The sequence below is a fragment of the Cyprinodon tularosa genome, unplaced genomic scaffold (genome assembly GCF_016077235.1).
Source record: "Cyprinodon tularosa strain WSP-4 unplaced genomic scaffold, ASM1607723v1 ctg1471, whole genome shotgun sequence".
Taxonomy (NCBI): Eukaryota; Metazoa; Chordata; class Actinopteri; order Cyprinodontiformes; family Cyprinodontidae; genus Cyprinodon; species Cyprinodon tularosa.
The window spans coordinates 1-24,489 of NW_024038300.1; the positions used below are offsets into that span (position 1 = coordinate 1).

At 39.8% G+C, this 24,489-nt stretch overlaps 1 protein-coding gene across 2 annotated transcripts in view; it reads right to left on the minus strand.

The window, feature by feature from the left end:
* Positions 1 to 3,670: 3,670 nt before the first annotated feature.
* LOC119779422 overlaps positions 3,671 to 24,489 on the minus strand; it is a 180,391-nt gene continuing 159,572 nt past the window's right edge. The window contains exons 4-10 of one of the 2 annotated variants that reach the window (XM_038279074.1): positions 14,154 to 14,459; positions 5,615 to 5,893; positions 4,452 to 4,550; positions 4,349 to 4,361; positions 4,196 to 4,263; positions 4,058 to 4,108; positions 3,671 to 3,986 (exon numbers count right to left, since the gene is read on the minus strand). In XM_038279074.1, the coding sequence (XP_038135002.1) occupies positions 3,913 to 3,986; positions 4,058 to 4,108; positions 4,196 to 4,263; positions 4,349 to 4,361; positions 4,452 to 4,550; positions 5,615 to 5,893; positions 14,154 to 14,459 (890 nt within the window). In that variant the 3' untranslated portion in view covers positions 3,671 to 3,912. The remainder of the gene's footprint in view (positions 3,987 to 4,057; positions 4,109 to 4,195; positions 4,264 to 4,348; positions 4,362 to 4,451; positions 4,551 to 5,614; positions 5,894 to 14,153; positions 14,460 to 24,489) is intronic. The other variant, XM_038279075.1, reaches the window with a different exon arrangement.

Sequence of the window (24,489 nt, forward strand, 5' to 3'; positions counted from 1 at the left end):
GTCAGTGACAGAGAGACATGCGCATCACTTTCGTTCCTTAGTTCTCAGGCTTTTTTGAATGGGATTATCAGCTCCGAACAAACGAGTGCTGAAGACAAACCGTAAATGGTATCTAAAAAATTCTTTCAGTCTAAGCGACAGCTATCCTTTGTCTCCAATTGGGGTAACTTTCATAGATGTAGCTCATTCACAACCTTAATGGGAAGGAGGAATAAAAAGGTTTGAGAAATCCTGCTGGTCTCATTGAATACCATGCAGCACAACGGTAGAGCAGAACTCTCAAAAGCAAAACTTTCCCTCCGAACAAACGAGCGGTGAGCCAAAACCGTATTAGGTATTCAAAAAATTCTTTCACCGTGAGTGTCAGCCATCTTTGGACTACAACTGGTGTAACTTTCATATTTCTACAATATTTCGTCTAGGCGTGGTGACAATGTAAAAAAGTGTATAATTGTCAAAATCTTGATTTTGGGGTTCGGACAGATTTGTTACCCCCGAACAAACCTTTTTCCTAGCTAAACGATAAAAGATATCGACACACTTCCTTCAATGTGAGTGCTAGGAAGCTCTGAGGAACAACTTCCACAAGGCTCGTGTTGCTACGTCGAACGGTTCCCGAATGGGAGCGATACGAAGAAGTCTGTTTTTTTGAATTTTCATTTCGGATTTTCAGAGATCTCTCATTGGATTTCTATTGGGGAAGTGTGGACTTCTTCGTGGTCTGGGTTAAACTGTCGGAAAACCGTAAATGCCACACAGATGAGGGTTACATTTCCTGAATCCTGACAAAAATCCCTACGTTTTGATGTAAAATTTATCTAGATAGAGTAAAAAATGAGCGAGTGAGTTGAAGCTGTTCGGCATGAGTGAAATGTTTGAAAACGCTAGAGTGGCACACTCTAGCAGCTGAACATTCCGTCCATAGACTTCCATTATAAATTTGAAAATTTGTAAAAATTGTTTAAAAGTTTGAAGCTTCACTGAAGCAAAACTGTAAAAGTTAGCTGAAAGCCGAGTTAAACAGTAATAGCAGAAAGATACAGATACATTTTAAAAGTTGAATGGTGTTTCTAGACGAAAGTATGCTGAAGTAGTTAAAGGGCAAAGTAGCTGAAGATTTAGTGGAATTTTTGAAGTTTTACATGCATTTCAATGGGGCCAAAAAAACGCAGAAAAAGCTGAATATCGCGAAAACTACAAAAAATATCTTAACCAAAAGACATAGCAGAATTCTCCTGAACGAGCTGAACGTTTTGATACCAAAATGGTTGAAATCGGTTGAAAACTGTGGGACTAGTTAGAGTCAGAAAAATTAAAAGTGAACAACAATAAGTGGGAATGCATAAGCATTCCCACTTGATAAATAAAAAGAGGATCTCAATAGTGTGAATGCCTACAGCATTCACACAATGAGCAACGACAAATAATTTAAAGGTTTTAAACTTTCAGTCCTTCACAAGTACAAAAGATCCTTAAAGGTAAAGGGGATGATCTTTTATTTCCAGGTGGATCATTTGAATAATTGGTCCGCCTAATTGTCAATCATTCTGGTGATATGTTCAGGTAAGGCCATCCTATGTGCTTGTCCTGTTAGCTACCGTTTTTCTGTGCATGCGCACTTTCAGGCATATATCTGTGGTGAGTCACAGTATCAGACAGTCATTGAAGCTCACCTTTCTTACCACGGTTCTTTGAAAATGGACTCGTGCATGCCCTTGCACACCCATTTTTTCTTAAAGTGGAAAGGGCATGTCTTTTAAAATATTAGAGAAAATCCTCCATAATACCTTTAAATTGCAATCTGTTCCAAAGGAGCTCAAAACTCCCCCAACATGGCATAGTGTTTGCAGCCCATTTTTCAAACTCCCTTAAAAAGTTTCAACCCACTGGACCTGAACTGGCCTAAGACACAAACATTATAAGGGTTGATTATAGAAATAACATGCTCTGAGAATGATTGACTTGTATAACAAATCAACCAGTTTTTGAAACTTGAATATTATGGAAATCAAATTATTTTCCTGAATTATGGCTGTATAAAAGTATGGAGAGCCATTTCCGCCAAAATTAAATAAATAAATAAATGTGTGAAATAAATAAAAAACGAAAAGCAGTCTAGAAATGGCGAACACAGAGGGTGCAGCACGTTCTGTATCGGTTCTTCTTAGGGAAGCTGCCGATCGAATAGATGAACTAGAACGCTGTAAGTTTAATATCCGACGTGATTTATGGGAGATTGCTTTTCGGAGGGAAAGTCCACAGGAACTGAGCGCTGCAGTTGCATCTAACCAACCAATAGGCTGCCATTGTAGCCTGAAGACACCGCCTCTCATTATCATATTAAAGCAGAAGCGAAGAGGGGAAAATAGAATGTGACAAATAAAAAAATAAGGAAATACTTAATGAATAAGGGAAATTGGAAAATGGGAAAATTAGAAAAATTTCAAACAAATGGTAAATGAAAAATAGATAAAAGAAAAATTGGTAAATAAAAAAGGGATATATGAGAAATTGATTAATGAAACCGGGAAATAGGAAATCGGGTTAATGGAAAAAGGAAATTGAACAGTGGTTAAATTAAAAGATAGATTAATGAAAAATGGGTAAATAGATAAAGAGATTAATGAAAAATGGGTAAATGAAAAATAGATAAAAGAAAATGGGTAAGTAAAAAAAGGGATGTATGAGAAATTGATTAATGAAACTGGGAAATAGAAAATCGGGTTAATGGAAAAAGGAAATTGAAAAATGGTTAAATAAAAAAATAGATTAATGAAAAATGGGTAAATAAATAAAGGGATAAATGAAAAATGGACAAATGAAAAATAGATAAAACAGAAATTGAGAAATATATAATCTGAAAAATAAATAAATAAAAAAATTGGCTTAATGAAAAAGGGAAATTGAAAAGTGGTTAAATGAAAATTAGATTAATGAAAAAATGGGTAAATGGATAAAGGGATAAATGACAAATAGATAAATGAAAAAGAGAAATTGGGAAATTGATAATATGAAAAATAAATAAATTAAACATTGGTTTAATGAAAAAGCTAAATTATTTATTTAACAAATTTTTTATTTATTTCACTCATTTTCTTCATTTTTTGATTTCTTTTACTCATTTTTTATTTATTTCACCCATTTATTTATTTATTTAATTTTGGCTGAAATGGCTCTCCATATAAAAAGGACCAGTTTCTGTTAAAAAAAAAAAAAAAAACAGGTGAATAATCTAGACTGACAGGAGAGCATGCAGTTGTTCAGCAGCACAGTAAAGTTGATTGTGACCCATTTTTTTCACATGGGAACTAAAGAAAAGAATTCAAATACTTTTTGGGTTTAAACAAAGTTTACTAAAAGCAAAAGAAGCCATACAGAAGGTTTCCATAGACTGTAGATGCAGAGCAACAGGCAGATACAGCTGAGGAGCCCATTCAGATGTAACTTTAAAAAATTAAAAAAAATTGCAAGATTTTCAGGTTTGTAAAACAACCAAATATTAATCTGCAAAAGTAACCTTAGCTTATTGCATTTGTTAGCATAACGGCTGTTAATTGTAAAGTTTTTAATAAAGCTAGGAATCATTACCTTTTCTTAATTTGATGAATTACTCTTCCCCTCAGATTTTTCCACAGTTAATCTCTCTTCTCTCACAAAATATAATCTGCCAACATGCATTGCCTACAGTAATATGTAAAAAATACTGTAATATAACATAAAAGTTTTCCTAATGAAGAGATTAAATATGCAAATAGGTATAAACTCCTGAATTTGCTCCTGATTTGATTAAACAGTAAATAAAATAGAAAAAAATCCTCATGAAGCTAAAAGCTAAATGCAGGAGAAGCTCACAATATATTTTCCTTTAATCACTTCTCAGAATCAGTTGCACGAAGATGACCTTCTTGTCTATTAGTTCTCATCAACCTTGTCCTGATCCTTGATAGAAGCTTGTTGAGGAAGGACGTATTCTGCTGAAGGTTCCCCTAAAATAAACATACAGCATCTTTAATCTCATCTTAGAGTGTTTTAAATCTTTCAGCAGCTCATACTGCACCTTGTTCAGCATCTGTAGAGCCTCTCATGGGTTCATACTCTGAAGCATCATCTGTAATATTGAAGAAGTAAACTGTTACTCATCTCATTCATGAGTGTTTATGGATTTGTCTAAAAATGAGCAAGATAGAAACCTGACCAGCAGCAGGTGAGGAGTGGGGATGCTGCTGACTCTCATCCTGGTCGACTGCTGCAGGATGTTTGAGCCTGGAGTGAATAAAGATGCTTATTAGCAACAAAAATGTTATTTTATGAAAGCATATATATTTTCAACTGAAATAGTAAAACTTACTTAAAACATACTTCTGTGGAAAAGAAAATAACAAACATGTTTAAAGTAAATAAATTATTTCTTCATTTGAACCAATGATCAAATTTCAAATAGTATATCTCACCCTTTGAATTTGTGAAGTGAAGCAGCCAGACCAAGAATAGAATAACGAGAACTCCGAAAAATAGTGTAAGCCACATGATGATGCTAGAAGAGCCAGGACCTGCAACAGAGGGAGAGTTAAAACCAATGGGGTCAAAAGAACACACATTTGTTACTTAAGTAGAAGTATAGATACTGCAGTTTAAAAACACTCTGGTATAAGCTGAAGTATCAACTTGACCTCTTTACTCAAGTAAAAGTGAAAAAGTATGTGCTCAAAAAACTACTTAAAGTATAAAAGTATAAAGTAACCTTTAAAAAAACAGCCAGATGCCACTATATGAATTGAAAGTTCAATTTTACAACTATTTCTAAAAATTCTTTGAGATAGGGCGAAGGATGAGGGAGGTCTTGTTGGTCTCCGTCTCCCGATACGCTCTCGCCTGTGTCCGACCTTTCAGACATTTCAACATCTTTTTCTGAATCCTACATTGTAGCATGGCATAGACAATTCATGTTTGCAGTTTGAAGAACACCTGCTTGCTTCTGATAATTTTCTTTAGCTAACCAATGAGTTTTTGTGTTATATGACTCATCCAATTACACTAGTTTTCACTAGATGTGGATGGAGCCAATGATCTGCATTGGATGGCGCACATGAAGTGAAATAAATATTTATAAACATTAAACCGAAGCCAAGAGTAACAAGTAACTTTTGTTTTAAAAATGTAAGGAATAGAAAATACAGATACTTGTGTGAAAATGTAATGAGTAGAAGTCAGAAGTAGGAAGAAAAATAAGTAATGGAGTAAAGTATAGATACCTAACAACTGTACTTAAGTACAGTAACGAAGTATTTGTACTTCGTTATTTGACAGCTCTGGTTAAAAGCATTAGGCGACAGTGGGCCAGATCTTCATCTGGAGTCACATGTTTACATTCAGTTCAACTTTTACTGCAGCCTCCATTATATCCAACATTTAAGAGCTAAATCATTGTCATTATATCCCTTCTTCTCAGAACTTCATTGGTTGTTGACTTGATTATTTTTAATTCTGTCCCAAACTTCATATTCTATACTTGATCAAACTGATGTATATTTATTTACCAATAGGCTCTTGATTCACCAGCAGGTCAAACATAATGTGTTCATTGAACCACAAGGATTCATGTTTCTGAACATACCTTTGTTAGAGAGGCTGTCAGTGTTTCTACACCTCAATGTTTCTGATGCTGACATCTCACTGACAGCATTAGAGGCATTGCAGGTGACTGTTGTGTCTCCATCTTGTGGTGTGATGTGGTAATGCAGCTTGGGGCCTTCATGTGTTTGGTTTCCTACAGTCAGGATGTAGTTGGTGTTTCTGTGAGGAGCTGCTCTGCATTCCAGATAAACTGTGCAGGATCCATTTAAGTCAGGCTCACTGATGTTATAAACCAGTTTGGGCTTCGTAGATATTGGCTCTGATGTGAGAACAGAGAGAGAAGGAGAGTGACGGCTCAGCATTAGTCTGTATAAAGGAAATGACACAATCAACCAAGTAAAGCTCAGTGTTGCACAGATCTGCTCATTATTTCAGATGGAGGTGCATGAACAGACATTTGTGTGTGCACATACACACACACACATTTCAGTGTGCCACTCTGTAGCACTTCTCAGCAGGTGAAAGAAACCTGGCCCAATCAGCAGCACCCTCAACTCAGGTAATAAGGAATCCACAAACAGCTTTACTGGTTTTGCAACAGAGCTGAGGAAGGCAAACACAGCCTCCAAAGCAGCATTTCATGGGAAAGGACTTAAAAGGACTACCGGTAAGCCATTAACTGGGCTCAATTGATTGCAATTTAACTGTAGTTTCAGATTAGAGAAATTAAATGCAGAATTTATTGAAGTAAAAGTTTGCACTGCTAGTTTTACAGTTTGGTTCCACTAAATGTATCTTAAGAAGTCTACTGTAAAAACTTATGTCCTAAGAAAAAGAAAAAAAATGTCATTTTAAAATGTTTGGTTTTGTTTGGTTCAAATCCAGCCAGATATGGAATTTAATAATTTAACACTTGAATTTATGGTTAAAATCATAAAAGAAATGTATGTTTAAGGTTAAAAATTGAATTAGTCATTAAGATAATCATTAACTTTGAACTAAATGTCTAAAATGTATGTTAAAGTATTTTGTATGTGTTTTGTAGGTTTTTCACCTGCTCTGCTCTATTCTGTTTATTGGTTCTCACTCATTGGTGAAAATAAAAAGACTGAGTGAATTCCTGAAGTCTTCAAGTCCTCCTTTTCAAGTGTAGGAAGCCATGAAATTATAGGACACTTGACAGTGAAAAACCGCTCCAACTAGAGGAGATTCCATTCTGCAACCAGAGACTGAAATCTGCTCTCTTCCAAAGGAGGAAAATGGCTGAATTAAAATCCGTTGATGACCTCAAAGCAGAGAGGACAATAGTTAAAAGACTTTTTCCCGTTTTGCAAATAAGATTATGAGGACCTACATGGAGATGTCTAAAGAGGAATTGGAGGAGAACTACAAGAAGCTTACACAAGAGAGCTCCAAAGTTATGGAGGCAAATGAGGATGTGGAGGCTGCCTATATGGCTGAGTGCAAAGCAACTGCAGCTGAGGAGCTGAGTAATCTTCAGAAAGCTGACATAGAGAAGACGGAGAAAGAATGTGAACAAAAGCTTAAAGAAGCTAAACTCCTTATCCGAGAGACAATGTGGGCCACATATGGAGAGAAGGAACTGTCCCTGGCTCTACAAGTTGCAGAGAATGAGTGCAAGAATGTTTCATCCATCGGGCCAGACACAACTCTGGAGGCATACGAGTTTATGCTCACCCATTTGGAGAAATTGATCCAGAAAGCAAAGGAAGCAAACCAAAATTGGAACCGTTGGGCCCCACCTGCTGAGGAAAAGGATTTTAATTATTGTGTAAGGGAGCTAGAGGTGTGCCTCCCTAGGCTGATATCCCAAAAGGCTGTCTTCATTGAAGCAGCAAGTAAGAAGGACACAAGAGAGGAAAAAGCCTTAGTCTACAGTCTACCTCCAGCAGCTGCAATAAAACTGAAAGCCACAGCTTTACCAAAGTTTTGTGGAAGTAAACAAGACTATTACAGATGGAGAAAAGAATGGGAGGCTCTCCAGAAGCAAGGTGAACCATCTGGTTCGAAAGAAGTAAAGAAGTTTCAATTGCTTGATAGTATTGATGAGAAAGTGGCTAAGGATTTACGCCTGTCATCATACAATTCATCAGATGAGATCTTCAGAGTCCTGGACAATCGTTTTGGGAACAAACCTACCATTGCTCTAGAGATTATTGAAGAATTACAAGCAGTTCCACCAGTGAGAAATGGTCAACCTAGACGAATAATAGAACTCATCCAAACTTTGGAGAAGGCTCTTAGTGACTTAAATGAGCTAGGAAATGTGGATGCCATAAAGAATCCACTGGTGACTAAATCCATAGAGAGTAAGCTTCCAGAAACTTTAAAGAAAGACTGGCTCACCTATAATGCAACTGAGAAAGACAACACTAGTCACCAGAATTAATTTGACAAGCTTATGGTGTTCCTTAGATCACAAGAATCCATATATGAACAACTAGATCAACTGAAAGATCTCGTTGAACCAATCAGAGAGAAATCCAAGTTCTTAAAATGTGCCAGAACCAAGGCAACCAAGCACAGCAGTGACATATCAGGCTGCATTGTTTGTGGTGATCCAAAGCACAGGAAGAAACTGTATTTCTGCAGAACCTTTAGAATCAATCTAAAGCCATCAGAGAAGAGGGATATGGTACAGCAGCTCGGTGCCTGCAAGAGATGCCTTGAAATCCATAATGGTGATTACTGTAAGAAAACTGACTACCTGTGCAAGAACCCAGAGTGTAAAGACAAACACCAATTTCTTCTTTGTTTACTCGCTAGACCACAGTCCCAAAGAACACCTAAATCTGGTTCAGAGAAAGCGGAGGTCAAAAGACATACTGAAGCCCAAGAAGAGTTTCTTTCAAAACTCCCACCTGAGCTGGCTAAGCAATGTAAAGATGCCTTCTGCAATGTTGTGTCAAGGGCGCACAACTCCACTGTTATTAAGACAGGCCTTCTAGAGGAGAATGGCTTAAATGAGTATCCAGTTATCCTGATGATTCTTAACGTCACAGCCAATGATGGACAAAGAATTGGAACCCTCATTGACCTGGCATCAGATACGAACTACATTATTCATAAAGCTGCAAGTAAGTTGAAACTTAGAAGTGAAGATGTAACGCTTGTGGTCCATGGTGTTGGAGGGATGCAGGTGTCTGTTGAAACGAAGCGCTATCTCCTTAAGATACGTGTCAATACACCAAAAGGGACCCTCAAATCACATCAACTGATCTGCTATGGGCTTGACAAGATTGCAGAAGTTCATAGACATGTCCCTGCCACAAAGTTTCAGAGTATTTTTCCAGATGTCTCCTTGAAAGACCTTACAAGACCTAAAGAGATACAGCTCCTGATTAGCCACAAAGAAGGTCAACTTGTACCTCAGAAAGTTCGTTCTGTCGGGGACCTAGTGTTATGGGATGGACCACTTGGCAAGACGATTGGAGGCACACATCCGGACCTCTTTGAAGAAGTTACCTTAATGGCCCATACATCAGAAACACACTTTGCAAGATCAATGAGGACTGCAGCAGTCAAGTACAGTGAACTCACCTCCCAATCTTCAGTTTCCTGTCAGTCTCCCAGTAATCCTTTCATCCAATCCAATGCAGCCACTACGAGCAAAGACTTTCTGAAGTGGTGGGAATGGGAAAGCATCGGAGCAGCCTGTGTGCCAAAATGTGGAGGATGTCGCTGCGGGAATTGCCAACCCGGAGGGAAGGATATGTCTTTGGCTGAGGAGAAAGAGATGGAGATGGTGAGAAATAGCTTAACATATGTGAATGGTGACCACCACACCCCTGAACCACACTGGCATGCCACATATCCATGGACTGAAGATTTGGCTTCTCTCCCCAACAATAGGAAAGCAGTAGAAGCTACATTCCTCAGGACGGAAGAACAGTTGGCAAAGGATCCAGAGTGGAGATTGGCCTATGCTTCACAAGTCCATGAGATGGTCAATCGCAAAGCTGCAGTGAAACTGTCCAAAGAAGTACTGCAAAGCTGGACTGGGCCAGTGTGGTATATAAGTCATCTGATTGCCCTAAATCCACATTCCATATCTACTCCGGTGAGGCTACTGTGGAACAACAGCCAGAAGTACAGAGGTCTGAGTTTGAATGACATGTTGATTAAAGGTCCTGATGTCTTAAATCCGATCAGAGCTGTCCTCCTGAGGTTCCGAGCTGGTGTCTTTGCTGCCCTTGGTGACATCCAAAAAATGTACAACTCTGTGTGGTTAGAAGAGAAAGAGGTTAATCTGCACAGGTTTCTGTGGCGTGACAGTGAGGATGCTGAAATAGAGGATTTTGCCATAACAAGGGTCAATATCGGAGATAAACCTGCTGGCTGTATAGCACAAGTTGCCATGCGGGAGACTGCCAGCCTACCCCAATTCACACAATTCAAAGAGGAGAAACGTGTGCTGGAAGAAGACGTCTACGTCGATGACATCTTGACATCTCACAACAACCTTGATCACCTGAAACTCCTCACATCCAACATCGAGCAGATCCTTAAAGCTGGAGGATTTTTTTATGAAGCCCTGGGTCTACTCTAGTCAAAGTGGGAGGCAGGAGTCAAGAGAAGTTAACACGGAGGTAAAGACCATGATCTTGCCTAACCAGCTCACTGAAAAAGATAACAAAGCCCTCGGTCTGGGTTACACCGTTGGAGATGACAAGTTGTATGTCATGGTTGCAGTGAACTTTTCCAAAAGGAAGAAGAAAATACGCATTGGTCAGGACCTGCTAAGAGAAGAAGTAAAGGGACAAACGCCAAATCCTCTTACCAGGAGAGAACTGTTAAGTCAAGTCTCTGCTCTCTATGATCCACTTGGCCTTGTGACTCCTGTAAAGCAGAAAGGAGCTATTCTGGTTCGAAGGGCTTTTCAAGAAACAAAGCTAATGTATTGCACAAAAGACTCATGGGATGCTGCACTGTCAAAAGAACTACGAGAGGATGCCATAAAGCTGCTAGAAGAATATGCTGACCTGAGCCAACTCAGATTCTTCAGATCCTTGACACCACCAGAGCCACATGCAGGTCCAATTGGCATAACATTTTCTGATGGCAGTGAGCATGCATATGGTGCTGTGTTGTACCTACGTTGGGAATGCACTGATGGTGTCAGTGTGAGGTTGGTTGAGTCTAAAGCCAAGTTGACTCCTCTCAACCGCAATGGAGACCCCGTGAAAGCTGAGATATGCGGAGCAGTCTTTGCAGCCCGGCTAAAGACATATTTCCAGAAACATTGCCGAATCAAAGTTGAGAAGTGGTTCCATCTCGTTGCCAGTCAAACTGTCTTGTGTGCAATACAGCGAGAGAGTTATGGATATCAGACCTTCTTCGCCAACTGGGTTGGAGAGATCCAAAGCAGCACTAATGTCCAAGACTGGTGGTGGATTCCAGGATCAGCAAATATTGCAGATATTATCACCAGAGGGGCAGGTCCTGCTTACTTAACCGAAGACTCAGAGTGGCAGTTGGGTCCAAGTTTCCTTCAACTTCCTGAAATTGAGTGGCCAAAGAAATCTGCAAATGATGTTGCTGTGCAGGCAAGAGACAATGTTATAAAAATACAGAAGAAAACATTTGTTGCTGTACTTACCCAAAGTCAACTGAAAGAAGAAAATCCAATCAGAGTCCAGAGTAAACTGATCATCTCTAGGAGGCCGCCTGCAGCTGCAGTAGCCCAGCAACTAGTGGACGTGAGCCACTTCAGCAGTTTGAGAAAACTGATAGGGGTAGTTGCATGGATTTGGAGAGCAGCAAAAAAGTTCCTGCATTTCAAGGTCACAGATAAAGAAAAGTGGGAGGCGGTCCCTTCATCTGGTGTCATTACAGTTGGCGAAAGAGAAGATGTGTTCAGAGACCTATGCCTGGCTGCACAAGAAGGTGTACAATTTCCAACTATAACGACTGATAGACTTGTTGTCTACAAAGATGAAACAAGTGGGCTCTTGATGTGTGGCGGCAGAGTTCAGACTTTTAAGGAGGACCACAGAGCCGTTCCTCTGTTGCCCTTCCAATCTTGGATCTCCACCCTTCTTGCCCGAGCAGCACACAGTGAAGGACATGATGGAGTGGCAGGAACTTTGCTGCGTATGCGGAAGAAAGCATGGGTCATCAGAGGACGAGTCATTGCCAGAAAAGTTGTTGATGAGTGTGTACTGTGCAAAAAGATGAGAGCAAAAACCTGTCAGCAAATAATGGGGGATCTGCCTGAAGAAAGGTCTAGTCCAAGTGCACCATTTCAGTTCATTTCTGTTGATTTGTTTGGCCCTTACCAAGTGAAAGATGACGTCAAGAAAAGAGTGAGCATGAAAGTTTGGGGTGTGTTGTTCTGCTGTATGTCAAGTAGAGCCATTCATGTTGAAGTGGCAAACACGCTATCTACAGAGAGCTTCATACTTGCCTATCAGAGGTTTACGTCCATCAGAGGTCATCCCCAGAAGGTGTGGTCTGACCCAGGTACGAACTTTATTGGGGCAAAACCCATTCTGCAAGAAATGTATGCATACCTGAGGCAGCAAGACAAATTCTCACTTGAAGAGTATGCTGCAAAAAATGGGACTGACTGGATATGGAAAATTCTTCCAGCCGATTCACCACATCGCAACGGTGCAGCTGAAGCTGCTGTCAAGATCATTAAAAGAGCGTTCCAAAGTCTTGGCAGAGTGGAAGGTCTTACCTTCAGTGAGTTTCTTACGACAGTTAAGCTAGCTGCCAATCTAGCCAATGAAAGACCTATCGATGCTAGAGTACAGAGTCATGAAGATCGAATCCAGTACATCACTCCAAACACCCTGTTGCTCGGTCGAGCTACACAAAGTGGAGATTTCAAGACATTTGACTATACCACTTATCCCTTTAAAAGGCTGCAAGAAATACAAACTCAAGTTGACTACTTTTGGAGGTCCTGGAGTTAACTTGCAGGTCCCAACTTGTTTGTCCGTGGCAAGTGGCATACTGCTGAAAGAAATGTTGCTATTGGCGATGTGGTCTGGCTCTGTGACCAAAACACGCTAAGAGGGCAATTCAAGATGGGTAGAGTTGTTGCTGTGAATCCTGATTGCAAGGGCATAGTCCGGGATGTTTATGTGAAAGTTTCTCCAAGTGGGTATAGTTCAGGAAATGCACCCAAACCTTCTGTGAAATGTTCTGGATTGGTGAAGGAGGTTCAGGGCACCATACTCCATCGGGACGTCCGGCGCCTTGTAGTGCTCATCCCAGCAGAAGACCAAGCTGAGGGAACCAGCTTACTTAAAAAATGCGATCTTCCCAGGTAAAACCTTGCAAGATCGAGTGGGAGGTGTTGCGCAGATCTGCTCATTAGTTCAGATGGAGGTGCATGAACAGACATTTGTGTGTGCACATACACACACACATTTCAGTGTGCCACTCTGCAGCACTTCTCAGCAGGTGAAAGAAATCTGGCCCAATCAGCAGCACCCTCAACTCAGGTAATAAGGAATCCACAAACAGCTTTACTGGTTTTGCAACAGAGCTGAGGAAGGCAAACACAGCCTCCAAAGCAGCATTTCATGGAAAAGGACTTTAAAGGACTACCGGTAAGCCATTAACTGGGCTCAATTGATTGCAATTTAACTGTAGTTTCAGATCAGAGAAATTAAATGCAGAATTTATTGAAGTAAATGTTTGCACTGCTAGTTTTACAGTTTGGTTCCACTAAATGTATCTTAAGAATTCTAATGTTAAAACTTATGTCCTAAGAAAAAAAAATGTAATTCTAAAATGTTTGGTTTTGTTTGGTTCAAATCCAGCCAGATATGGAATTTAATAATTTAACACTTGAATTTATGGTTAAAATCATAAAAGAAATGTATGTTTAAGGTTAAAAATTTAATTAGTCATTAAGATAATTATTAACCTTGAACTAAATGTCTAAAATGTATGTTAAAGTATTTTGTATGTGTTTTGTAGGTTTTTCACCTGCTCTGCTCTATTCTGTTTATTGGTTCTCACTCATTGGTGAAAATAAAAAGACTGAGTGAATTCCTGAAGTCTTCAAGTCCTCCTTTTCAAGTGTAGGAAGCCATGAAATTATAGGACACTTGACACTCAGACTATGAACTGATCAACTTTATTACAGTTTTTCTACTCAAACTCAGTTATCCTGGTTTTCAGGGTGCAAATTTAAACCTCATAATAAACAAAGCAACCAGAATGAAAACATCAGTATAAAATCATTAGAAACGATAAAAGATGTTAGGATTACAGTTTGTTGCTATTTTGTTGAATGAAAATAATTCACTCTGCTGAAACTGTTCCCATGTTTCATTTAAGGTAATTTAAATACAATTCAAAGTGATCCAAAGGTTAATAACTGAAAACATTGTTTTTAGCTTGTTTTTCTCACATTAAACAGCTGCTGTATGAAAATAATCAGCTTTAGGATTGGACAGTAATAAAAATTACTCATCTACTTTTTATGATGTTTTGTCAAACATGGTCAGTTTCTGAATAAACTGCATAAATGGGTTAAAAACATACCGGTAATGTTTTTATATTTCTCTGAAAAGTAGTGATTAAAACCATCTTCTTACCATGAACCTGCAGAGTGATGATGACTGTAGATCTTTGTTGGCCATTGGCCTCTGAGAGGAAACTGAAATCTCCAGAATCTTGAAGGGTCAGTTCTCTCACTGTTAAACTAAAGCTCACATCATTGAACTCCACTCTGTCCAGAAATGGATTGTTTGCAGTAACACCTGAACCTTGAACTGCAACTACTGAGTTTCCATGTCTCCATCTTGCACTGCTGACTCCTTCAGTTGGTAAATTGGATGAAAGCTCCACTGAGTCTCCAACTTTTCTATCAATGACTTGTTTTCCTCCTGAAGCCTCCACATCTGAAACACATTATAAACAACAGTCTGTAATCATTATAGAGAATCATTATTTATTTAGATAAACATGAAGATATAACTGGAACCAATGACTAAATGCAAAAATACCATCCAGTTGTTATCTGTAAACTTTAATTAGTAACAATAGTTATAATTAATCAGATAGAAAACATCTGATCACTCAGCTTGTAGAATATCTATATTGTACATAAAATGCTTGAAGAGAGATGAAGATATAAGATCTAGGTTAGAGTTTCTAGGCCGTCACATTACACAGACTGCCTTCAGGTTGAGTTCATCACCTTTGCTCAGAGTTCATTTCTGCTTTAAGATCGTCCAAAGAACAACCATCAGGTTTTATAACCTGATCTGTCTCCATTTACCATCACTGACAGTGTCAACATATCAGAGTATTATACTATAAATACTAATCATTTATGGTATAACTACATGTTTTAGGTTGAATTTAAACTGAGGAAGTGAATTTAAGAAGGAAGAATCCTGATAATCTCTGTGTTCTTTTATGCAAAAAAATATATCTGGTAAAATTAAAACATTAATCTTTGTTGTGAACTTGCATGTGTTTGAAAATTAGTTCTTGTAATTTATTCAGATTAAATCTATTATATTTTAATTTAAGAAGCAATCGAACGTACCATAAAGGCAGAGGCCTAGAAGGAGATGAAGGAGCCCCTCAGACAGCAGAGGGAACCACTGAAGAGCCTCTGTGAGAGAAGATTATCTTAATCCTCTGCTGCTCCTCAGACTAGACCTGAGACACAGAGAAGGAAGATGTTCTGAGCTGCTCTTTAGTTTTATAGAAAAAAAAAAGTCTGCAACAACATGCAGATTAGATTAATAGATAAACCTGGGATTATTGTTTGATTTTTTTTAAAGCACCACAATTAAAAACTTATGAGCCAGTGAGTTTTTATATTACTGAGGACAAATAGTAAATGGCCTTTAATTATATTGTGCTTTGATTAAGTCATAGGACTTGATCAAAGCACTTTATACTACATTCAGTCATTCACCAATTCACACTCACATTGATAGTGGCAAATTACATTGTAGCCACAGCTGCCCTGGGCTCACTGACAGAAGCAAACCTGCCATGAACCTCTGCCAACGGGCCCTCTGACCACAATCAGTAGGGAATGCAGGTGAAGTGTCCTGCCCAAGGACACAATTACACTGAAAGCTGGAGCCAGGGCTTGAACCGACAACCCTCTAGTTGCAGGGCAAACTTCTTTTTTAAACGCCACTGTTGCCCCAGAATTTCATCGTTTGACAAACAGTCAAATTTTCAATACTCAGCCTTTGGATCTGATTTAACCACACATTATTTTTACTCTGAAAATTTCATTTGTTTTGTTTTTAGTAAAAAAAATAACATCTGTCACATTTCTCACCAACCCTGACCTCAAATTCTAACTTTTGCTATGATCTGGCCTGTTTGCTCTCCCTAATTAGTAATTCCTCTCACCTGCCGTTTTCCCTCCCTGTCTCAATTATAATTTATTCCCCTCACCTGTTTCCTCTGGTTTATATTCAGTTCAGCCTGAGCATTCAGTGCCAGATCATTGCTTGTCTTTCTGTCAGTCTTTCTGTTCAGTTTTATTTGGTTCATGTCCTGGATCCTAGCTGCCAGTGGAAAGAGGGTTTTTGTGTTTGTCTTGTCTCCTGATCGTCCACTGTTCCTCCCCTGTGGAGTCCTCTGGGTTTTTGGCTCATTATGTGGGGAGGTTCAGTTTTTATTAGTGATGGTGTGATGAAGCCTTGTGACAAAGTGGGTTAGAACACCATTTGTCTCAGTTTATACATTTGTTATTTTGTTTGCTTGATTTAACCATCTCTTTATTCTGTAGTTTGCATTCATATACTATCCCGGGTTTGTTTATGTTTGCATTTTTACAGATAATTTAGTATAACATCTTGGTTTAAATCAGGTGATAACTTTTCAAGGTTTTGTTTGATTATGTAACTTTTGTGTTTTTTTGGTGAACTTACCTTACCTGTCTTTCAGGAGGAAGTGTGACCTCACTTCCTGCAATTAGAGACTCCTGTGTAAAGCTGTGGTCACAGGAAGATACCAGAGGAAGAGGGGGGGATGGAAATCCTTTTACATTTTGTTGTAAACAATTTGAGACCTTGCCAATGTTTTGTGTAGATTTAATTGTATGGTGTTTATTCTGAACATTTTGCTTAAAGTTATTCTATGTAACACAAGCTAGGTAGAGAGTAAATAGAGTAGCTACATTTGTTAATGGAAGAGTCCATTGGAGGCCATTTTGTGTTTCAGACCAAACGGGTATAAGACAGAGTTGTGTGAGGTTCAGAACAGAGAGGAACCAGGTCAGTGTAGCTGGGTGCACTTGACATTAATTATGGTTGATTTAAGTTCAGTTAATGTTCTGTTGAGCCATGTTAAACCTCTAAGTTATTTTTTTTGGAAATTTCTTTTGTAAATACTTTTTGTTGCAATGTAAATAAACCACCTGCTACATTGGACATCTGCCTACTGCCTTCTTCAGCCACTTGGCCAGGCTATCTCACATTTGGTGGCAGCGGTGACTCCCAGGCCAATTAAGAGGCAGTGAAGATGTCAACCGGGTCAAAGAGAGGCTTGGTTCCAGAAGATGAAGCTGGAGAATTTGAAGAAGCCAGTGACCAACAAGGGGCAGTAAGTGGCTATGTTACCAGACAAGAAAATGTGGCTGAACTAACAAGGCTTTTGCAATCCTTGATGCAACAACAGGCTGAACGTGATGTCAAATTGGAGCAGGAGTGTCAGCGGCAGGAAGACAGATGGAGGCAAATCCGGCATCAGTTTTCCCAGCTTCAACAGCAGGTGCATCAGGAGAAGATCGACAATCAGCAACTACGGGTGGTTCTAGCTTCTACTGCTGCTCAATCAGGAGGACCTACTACCGACATTGAACATTATCTATCCACCTTTGAAAGAATTGCACATGCCTGCCAGTGGCCTCAGGATGAGTGGGCCCTTCACCTAGCACCACTGCTAACTGGTAAAGCTCGTTCGGCATATGTAGCCATGGATATTGATGACACTATGGACTGTGCAAAAGTGAAGTGTGCTGTTTTGCAGAAGTTTGAAATAAGTGAGGACACCTATCGAAGGAGGTTTTGTTCCTGTACCATTGGAGAAGAAGAAACCCCAAAGGAACTGCAGGTCCAGCTCAAGGACTGGTACATCAAATGGATGAAGCCTGAAACAAAGACAAAGGAACAAATCGGAGATGCTATCATCTTGGAACAGTTTCTTGAGGTACTGAATCCTGATGTTCGGACGTGGATTAAAGAGCACAATCCAAAGACTTCCAAGGAAGCAGCAGAACTGGCTGAAGCCTTCTTGTCAGCACGTCGACCATCGAAAGACTTCATTAAAGCTAAGTCACTTCCGTACTTTCCTGCAAACAAGTCATCTGGTGGCACTGACTTTGGACTGAAGCATCCAAGACAGAACTGGAATAACACAGATCCTGTCAGATCTGAGAACAGAAGTAAAGTAAATAAAGCTTGCCATTTCTCTGGCCAAATATGTCATTTTAAAGCACAATGTACTAAAAGTTCTGCTAGTAAAAATTACATGTGTGCAGCTTTAAAAAATCATCTCAGTAAGGAGGATAGAAGTGTAGTTGATTTTCAGCAACATGAACCTTCTATAGGAGTGCTTATTGAGGATAAACCCTGTGTAGCTTTGCTAGATTCAGTAAGTAATCGCACTCTGGTTAGACAGGACAGTCTTCCGAGGGATGTAATATTTTCAGGAGCAATAGTTGATGTTTGTTGTATCCATGGTGACAATGTACCTTATCCTATTGCTGAGGTTTCAATTGAAGTTGAAGGTCAGAGTTACACCCTTTCAGTGGGAGTACTGCAAACACTGCCATATCAAGTGGTGTTGGGCCGTGATCTCCCCATACTGACAGAGCTAATAACCAGGCATTCCTGTCGGGCTGAAGTTAGTGAGAGTTTGCTAGCTATCACAAGGTCAAAGTCTGAGAAGCGACAGGATAATTCTTCCGGTTGGGATGAGTTACCTTTTGCAAAGGAGAGTGTTCTATTGAGTGAGGTTAGCGTTAGCAAAAATGTGAGGAAGACCAAAAGGGCGAGAAGACGTGAAAAGGTCAGAGGAACAAAAATAGCCGGGCACAATTTAGAACCTTTAAAGTCTGAAGGTCTTCCCATTTCTAGTGATGTTGCTAAGCTACAGAAAGCAGATCCAACACTTACACCTTTGTTTGCTAAATGTGTTCATGAGTCAACTCTAGTTACGGGCAGAGAGGAAGTGTTTATGGTTAGGGGGATCTGTTGTATCGCCGCAGCAGGATTGGTGACCAGTTGGTGATCCCACAGAGTTTGAGAATGTTTTGAAAATGAGTCATTCTATTCCCTGGGCAGGACATTTGGGGCAATCTAAGACATTTTCTAGAATGGTTCCCAAGTTTTACTGGCCCCAAAAGTTCACTGACACAGTAAAATACTGTAAAGCTTGCCCACAGTGTCAACTAACAGCTCCAGACAGAAAATCTGATAGGGCTCCACTAGTTAGTATGCCTATCATTGATACACCATTTTCATGCATTGCTATGGACATAGTTGGACCTTTAGAACGGACTAAGGCAGGTTATAAATACATACTTGTGGTCTGTGACTATGCCACAAGATATCCTGAAGCATTTCCCCTGAGGAAAATAAAGGCTCGTCAGATTGTAAACTGTCTTATACAGTTGTTTTGCAGAGTAGGAATCCCTAAAGAAATCATCACAGATCAGGGCACCAACTTCACTTCAAATCTGCTTAAAGAGGTCTACAGTCTACTGGGAATTCAATGTGTCAAGACCAGTCCCTATCATCCACAAACAGACGGTCTTGTGGAGAGATTCAACAAGACCTTAAAATCAATGCTCAGGAAGTTTGTGAATGATACAGGTTCAGATTGGGATCAATGGCTTCCATTTCTTCTGTTTGCCTACAGAGAGGTTCCACAAGCGTCTACTGGGTTTTCACCATTCCAACTGCTTTATGGACATCCAGTCAGAGGTCCAATGGATGTTTTGAGAGAAGCTTGGGAAGGATCTAGGTCAGAACAGATGTTCACTGAGCTCTCATATGTTCTTAAAATGAGGGACAGGTTGGAGAAATTTCAAGAACTTGCCAACACTAATCTGGCTCATGCACAACAACAACAGAAGCAGAGGCACGATAGAGCTTCAAGAAGAAGAGTTTTTAGTGAAGGCCAAAAAGTTCTTCTTCTGTTGCCAACTTCAGAGAGCAGTCTTCTTGCAAAGTGGCAAGGACCATATAAAATCACAAAGAAGACAGGCCCGGTCACATATGAGCTTTATCTCCCAGACCGTCGGAAGACCCATCAAGTTTTTCACGTGAATCTGTTAAAAGAATGGACTGATCAGCCAGAGTCTGCAACTTCTATGTGGGCATGCACAGTTGTGGATGAGGATGAACCTCAGGAGCAGTACTTTCCTACTTCAACTGTCAAATCTGTACTACCAGACCTTCATCATTTAGCATCAGAAAGACGTCATGAGGTGCAGCTTCTTATGACAGAGGAACTCTTCAGTCTGAAGCCAGGTCGTACACACCTCATTGAACACAAGATCACACTGCATTCACCAGATCAACGGCCAATCAGAGATACCACTTGCCGGATTCCAGCTAAGCTACTGCCTGAGCTTAAGAATGAGCTTGAAGAAATGCTGGCTGCAGGGATCATCGAGGCTTCGTACAGTGAGTGGTGTAGTCCAGTGGGTCTTGTTCCGAAGAAAGATGATTCTAAACTTAGATTTTGTGTGAACTTTTCTAAGTTAAATTCTGTATCCGCTTTTGATCCTTATCCAATGCCGAGGGTTGATGAACTGATTGATCGCTTGGGACATGCTAACTTTCTGACGACCCTTGACCTCTGTAAAGGATATTGGCAGGTGCCATTGACGGAATCATCAAAGGACTTCACAACATTTAGAGTACCGAGTGGATTGTTCCGGTTCACTGTGATGCCTTTTGGTTTGCATGGAGCGCCAGCAACATTCCAAAGGTTAGTGGATCAGGTTTTAAGAGGTGCAGAACAGTATGCGGCTGCATACATTGATGACATTGTTATCTTCAGTCGAACATGGGAGGATCATCTGAAGCATCTTCGAGATGTGTTTCAATGCATCAAAAATGCAGGGCTTGTCATAAACGGCAAGAAATGTAACATCTCCAAACCTGAGGTGCAGTACCTAGGGTATCTGATTGGAGGTGGTAGTATCCGCCCTCAGATTGGAAAAGTGGAGGCAGTTGCTGCAGCACCCTTACCGAACACCAAGAAAAGACTGAGATCCTTCTTGGGATTAGTGGGTTGGTACCGTAGACTGATTCCCAACTTTTCTTCTAGGGCTGCTGTGCTAACAGACATGACAAGAAAATCTAGTCCTACAAAGCTAAAGTGGTCTGAAGAAACTGAGAATGCCTTTAATGATTTGAAAAATTGTCTGATTCAGAAACCTGTTTTGCAATGTCCAGATTTTGATCTACCCTTTACAGTACAGACCGATGCCTCTGATGTGGGTTTAGGAGCGGTCTTACTGCAAGGAGTGGAAGGACAGCAGTTGCCAGTTCAGTACATCAGCCGGAAACTTTTTCCAAGGGAGATGAGGTACTCAACTGTTGAAAAGGAAGCCTTGGCGGTTAAATGGGCCCTAGACACACTGAGATATTATCTAATTGGAAAAGAATTTGTTCTTGAAACTGATCATCGGGCTTTACAATGGATCCACAACATGAAAGACACCAATGCAAGGATAACAAGATGGTATTTGTCCCTTCAGCCTTTTCGTTTTCAGGTCCAGTATCGACCAGGACATAAGAATGTTATTGCTGACTTCCTGTCCCGTTACTCAGAGGAATAACGGCCTTAAGGGGGGGGGGACTGTGACAAAGTGGGGGAGAACACCATTTGTCTCAGTTTATACAATTGTTATTTTGTTTGCTTGATTTAACCATCTCTTTATTCTGTAGTTTGCATTCATTTACTATCCCGGGTTTGTTTATGTTTGCATTTTTACAGATAATTTAGTAAACATCTTGGTTTAAATCAGGTGATAACTTTTCAAGGTTTTGTTTGATTATGTAACTTTTGTTTTATTTTGGTGAACTTACCTTACCTGTCTTTCAGGAGGAAGTGTGACCTCACTTCCTGCAATTAGAGACTCCTGTGTAGAGCTGTGGTCACAGGAAGATACCAGAGGAAGAGGGGGGGATGAAAATCCTTTTACATTTTGTTAACTATTTAAAATCCTTGCCAATGTTACATTTAGATGTAAATATTTGTATGGTGTTTATTCAGTACATTTTGCTTAAAATTATAGTATGTAACAACAGCTAGGTAGAGAGTAAATGGAGCAGCCATATTTGTTAATGGAAGAGTCCATTGGAGGCCATTTTGTGTTTCAGACCAAACAGGTATAAGACAGAACTGTTTGAGGTTCAGAAGAGAGAGGAACCAGGTCAGTGTAGCTGGGTGCACTTGACATTAATTATGGTTGATTTAAGTTTAGTTAATGTTCTGTTGAGCCATGTTAAACCTCTGAGTTATTTTTTTGGGAAATTTCTTTTGTAAATACTTTTTTTGCACCCTTGTTTTGCAATGTAAATAAACCACCTGCTACATTGGACATCTGCCTACTGCCTTCTTCAGCCACTTGGCCAGGCTATCTCACAAGCCTCATGAGGCATTGAACCATTTGGCCAAATTGCTTCAACGATCCCAACAGTTCATGAGGCTTCATGTGAACATGTTACCACCTACTGGTGGAGGGCAGAACCACAGTTTATAATAAAATCTGTAATTTTTTTTTTGCAATTGTTTTTCTTTTTTCCCCTTTTAAGTTCCCTTGAAATTATTAATGGTTGGTGTGTATAATAACATCTTTTGTAAGTTTTTTTTAAGTGTAAAATTTCTTAGAACAATCATTTAAGGTGCACAGTTTTTCTGCCATTTTAGTGAAATAAACTCAAGCAGGCAGTGAAAGTGTTTGTGCAAATTGGGCAATGATGAACAAAAAAAAAGGTGTTAGTCATATTTATTCAAACATGATAGTTTTTTCACATATTTTGGTTTTAATCAGGTTGGAAGTTGTGTTCAACCAATCTTTTGACTAAACCGACCTAATTTTCCCAATCTATATTTTTACTCGGGCAAAACAATGCAAATTAGTCTCATCAGCCAAAATAATTAAGTTTAATCGCAACTTTCAAAAGAGAGAGACAGGTCTTGAACCACCAACCTCTAGAGTGGGAACCTGTCTCTTACAGACAATGCCACTCATGTAAATAGCCTGACATGGGAGAAAATACTTCCTAATAGTGACGTGTTAACACTGGCTTTGTCTGGTGGTTTGTTCAAATTTTGATCATTACATTGTTTATTCTAACCAAATTAGCTTTATGCAACTAGATTGGTTGGAAAAACAACCAATTTATTCTTAGAATCTATCCAAACTTTATCCAGCTGACAACAGCTCTCCTCCAAACTCCCACATCTTGACTGAACACTGAGGCTGTTTAGATGCCTGTTAAAATTCTTGCACTTCCCGAACCACTTACCGAAGCGGTCACGTATCACGGTAGCGAGGCCTTGGACGTCATCAATTTTGGCCACTCCTCTAAATGAATCACGCCTCGACACGCGCTTCGGGGAAACGCCCCCTCCATTACTCGACACACGCCTCGAAGCCTCGGCTCATCTCATAACATCACTAGTTTTTATCCAGTAAGCCTGGCTCCAGGGAGGAGACCAGTTTAAAGTCCTGCTTCAAGTTCCGGTTCCTACGTCCTGTCTCGGCTACCCTCTTCCACTGTGCCTGCCTATCTGCACCTGATCCTGTCTGCTCCTGTGTGTGTGACCACCTGGTCATGCTTCTGGTCCCAGTCAGACTCTGAACCCTCCTGGAAGCCTGTGGATGCCTGGAAGTCTGTTCCTGCCTGATTTGGATGCTGCCTGTTCTGTCTGTTCTGGATCCCTGACCAGGATCGGCTTCCAGCATAACCTCTGTGACTGCAGCACTGGGAACATTCGTGGTCTGGACTGTTAAACCTTACCTGTGTTTCTCCCACTACAGAATGTCTGAGATTGGGCGGTGCCCCCCCCCCCCGCCTGCAGTGTCCGCGAGCCACAGCTCCGCTTTTGTTTTGTTTTATTTAATAAACGTTTGAACTTTCCTACTGACTGTCTCGCCTTGAATACTGGGTCCATCTGGCTCTGTTCATGACAACTTTTGCTTTAAAACTCGTAGCTACAGGAAAAGGTTCATCTGTATTTTCGATGGTGTCTCATATAAATTTCACACGTAAATCCTAAAACAACAGCTACTGATAGCAGTCACTTTAACTCACCTGGGTTTTAAAATTGGAAAATGGATCCCAGTTATGCTTAAGTTATGAATAATGTTATTCCATGTTCCCACTGCTTAAGTAAAATAAACCAGTTCTACATCACAGTCGTTACCATGGATGCGTTTTCGCATAAACATGATTTTTCAAAAAAGCAGTCCTAGTAATGATCAGCAGTATCTAAACGTCAGTTAAAATATCTTGGATCTAAATCCTATTTAATAGGTTGCTGGTTCAAAATCTTGGCTAGCTCCTTGCTGTAGCCCTTCCATTCCTTTTAAAACATGTTTTTGAATCATTTCTGGATAAACAGTGGAAATTGTATCTGTCTTTTAACTGCAACAAATACATTTAAAAGCTCATTTTCTGCAGAAACTCTGCAGCTCTCTGTTTCCTGTTCTCACATCAATAGAAGGTGTTAAAACCACAGTCACTTACAAATAGGAAACTGTTCTTTAAAAGCTGCACAGCTCTGAAATATTCTGAGGAAAATTAGTCTGGCTTAATTGATAAGGAATAAGTTTACTCTTATATCAGAGAAGCACAATACATTTTCTTTTGGTTACAAGACAAGTTTTGACAGGAAATGTTTATCAGGTATTTACATTAAATTGGA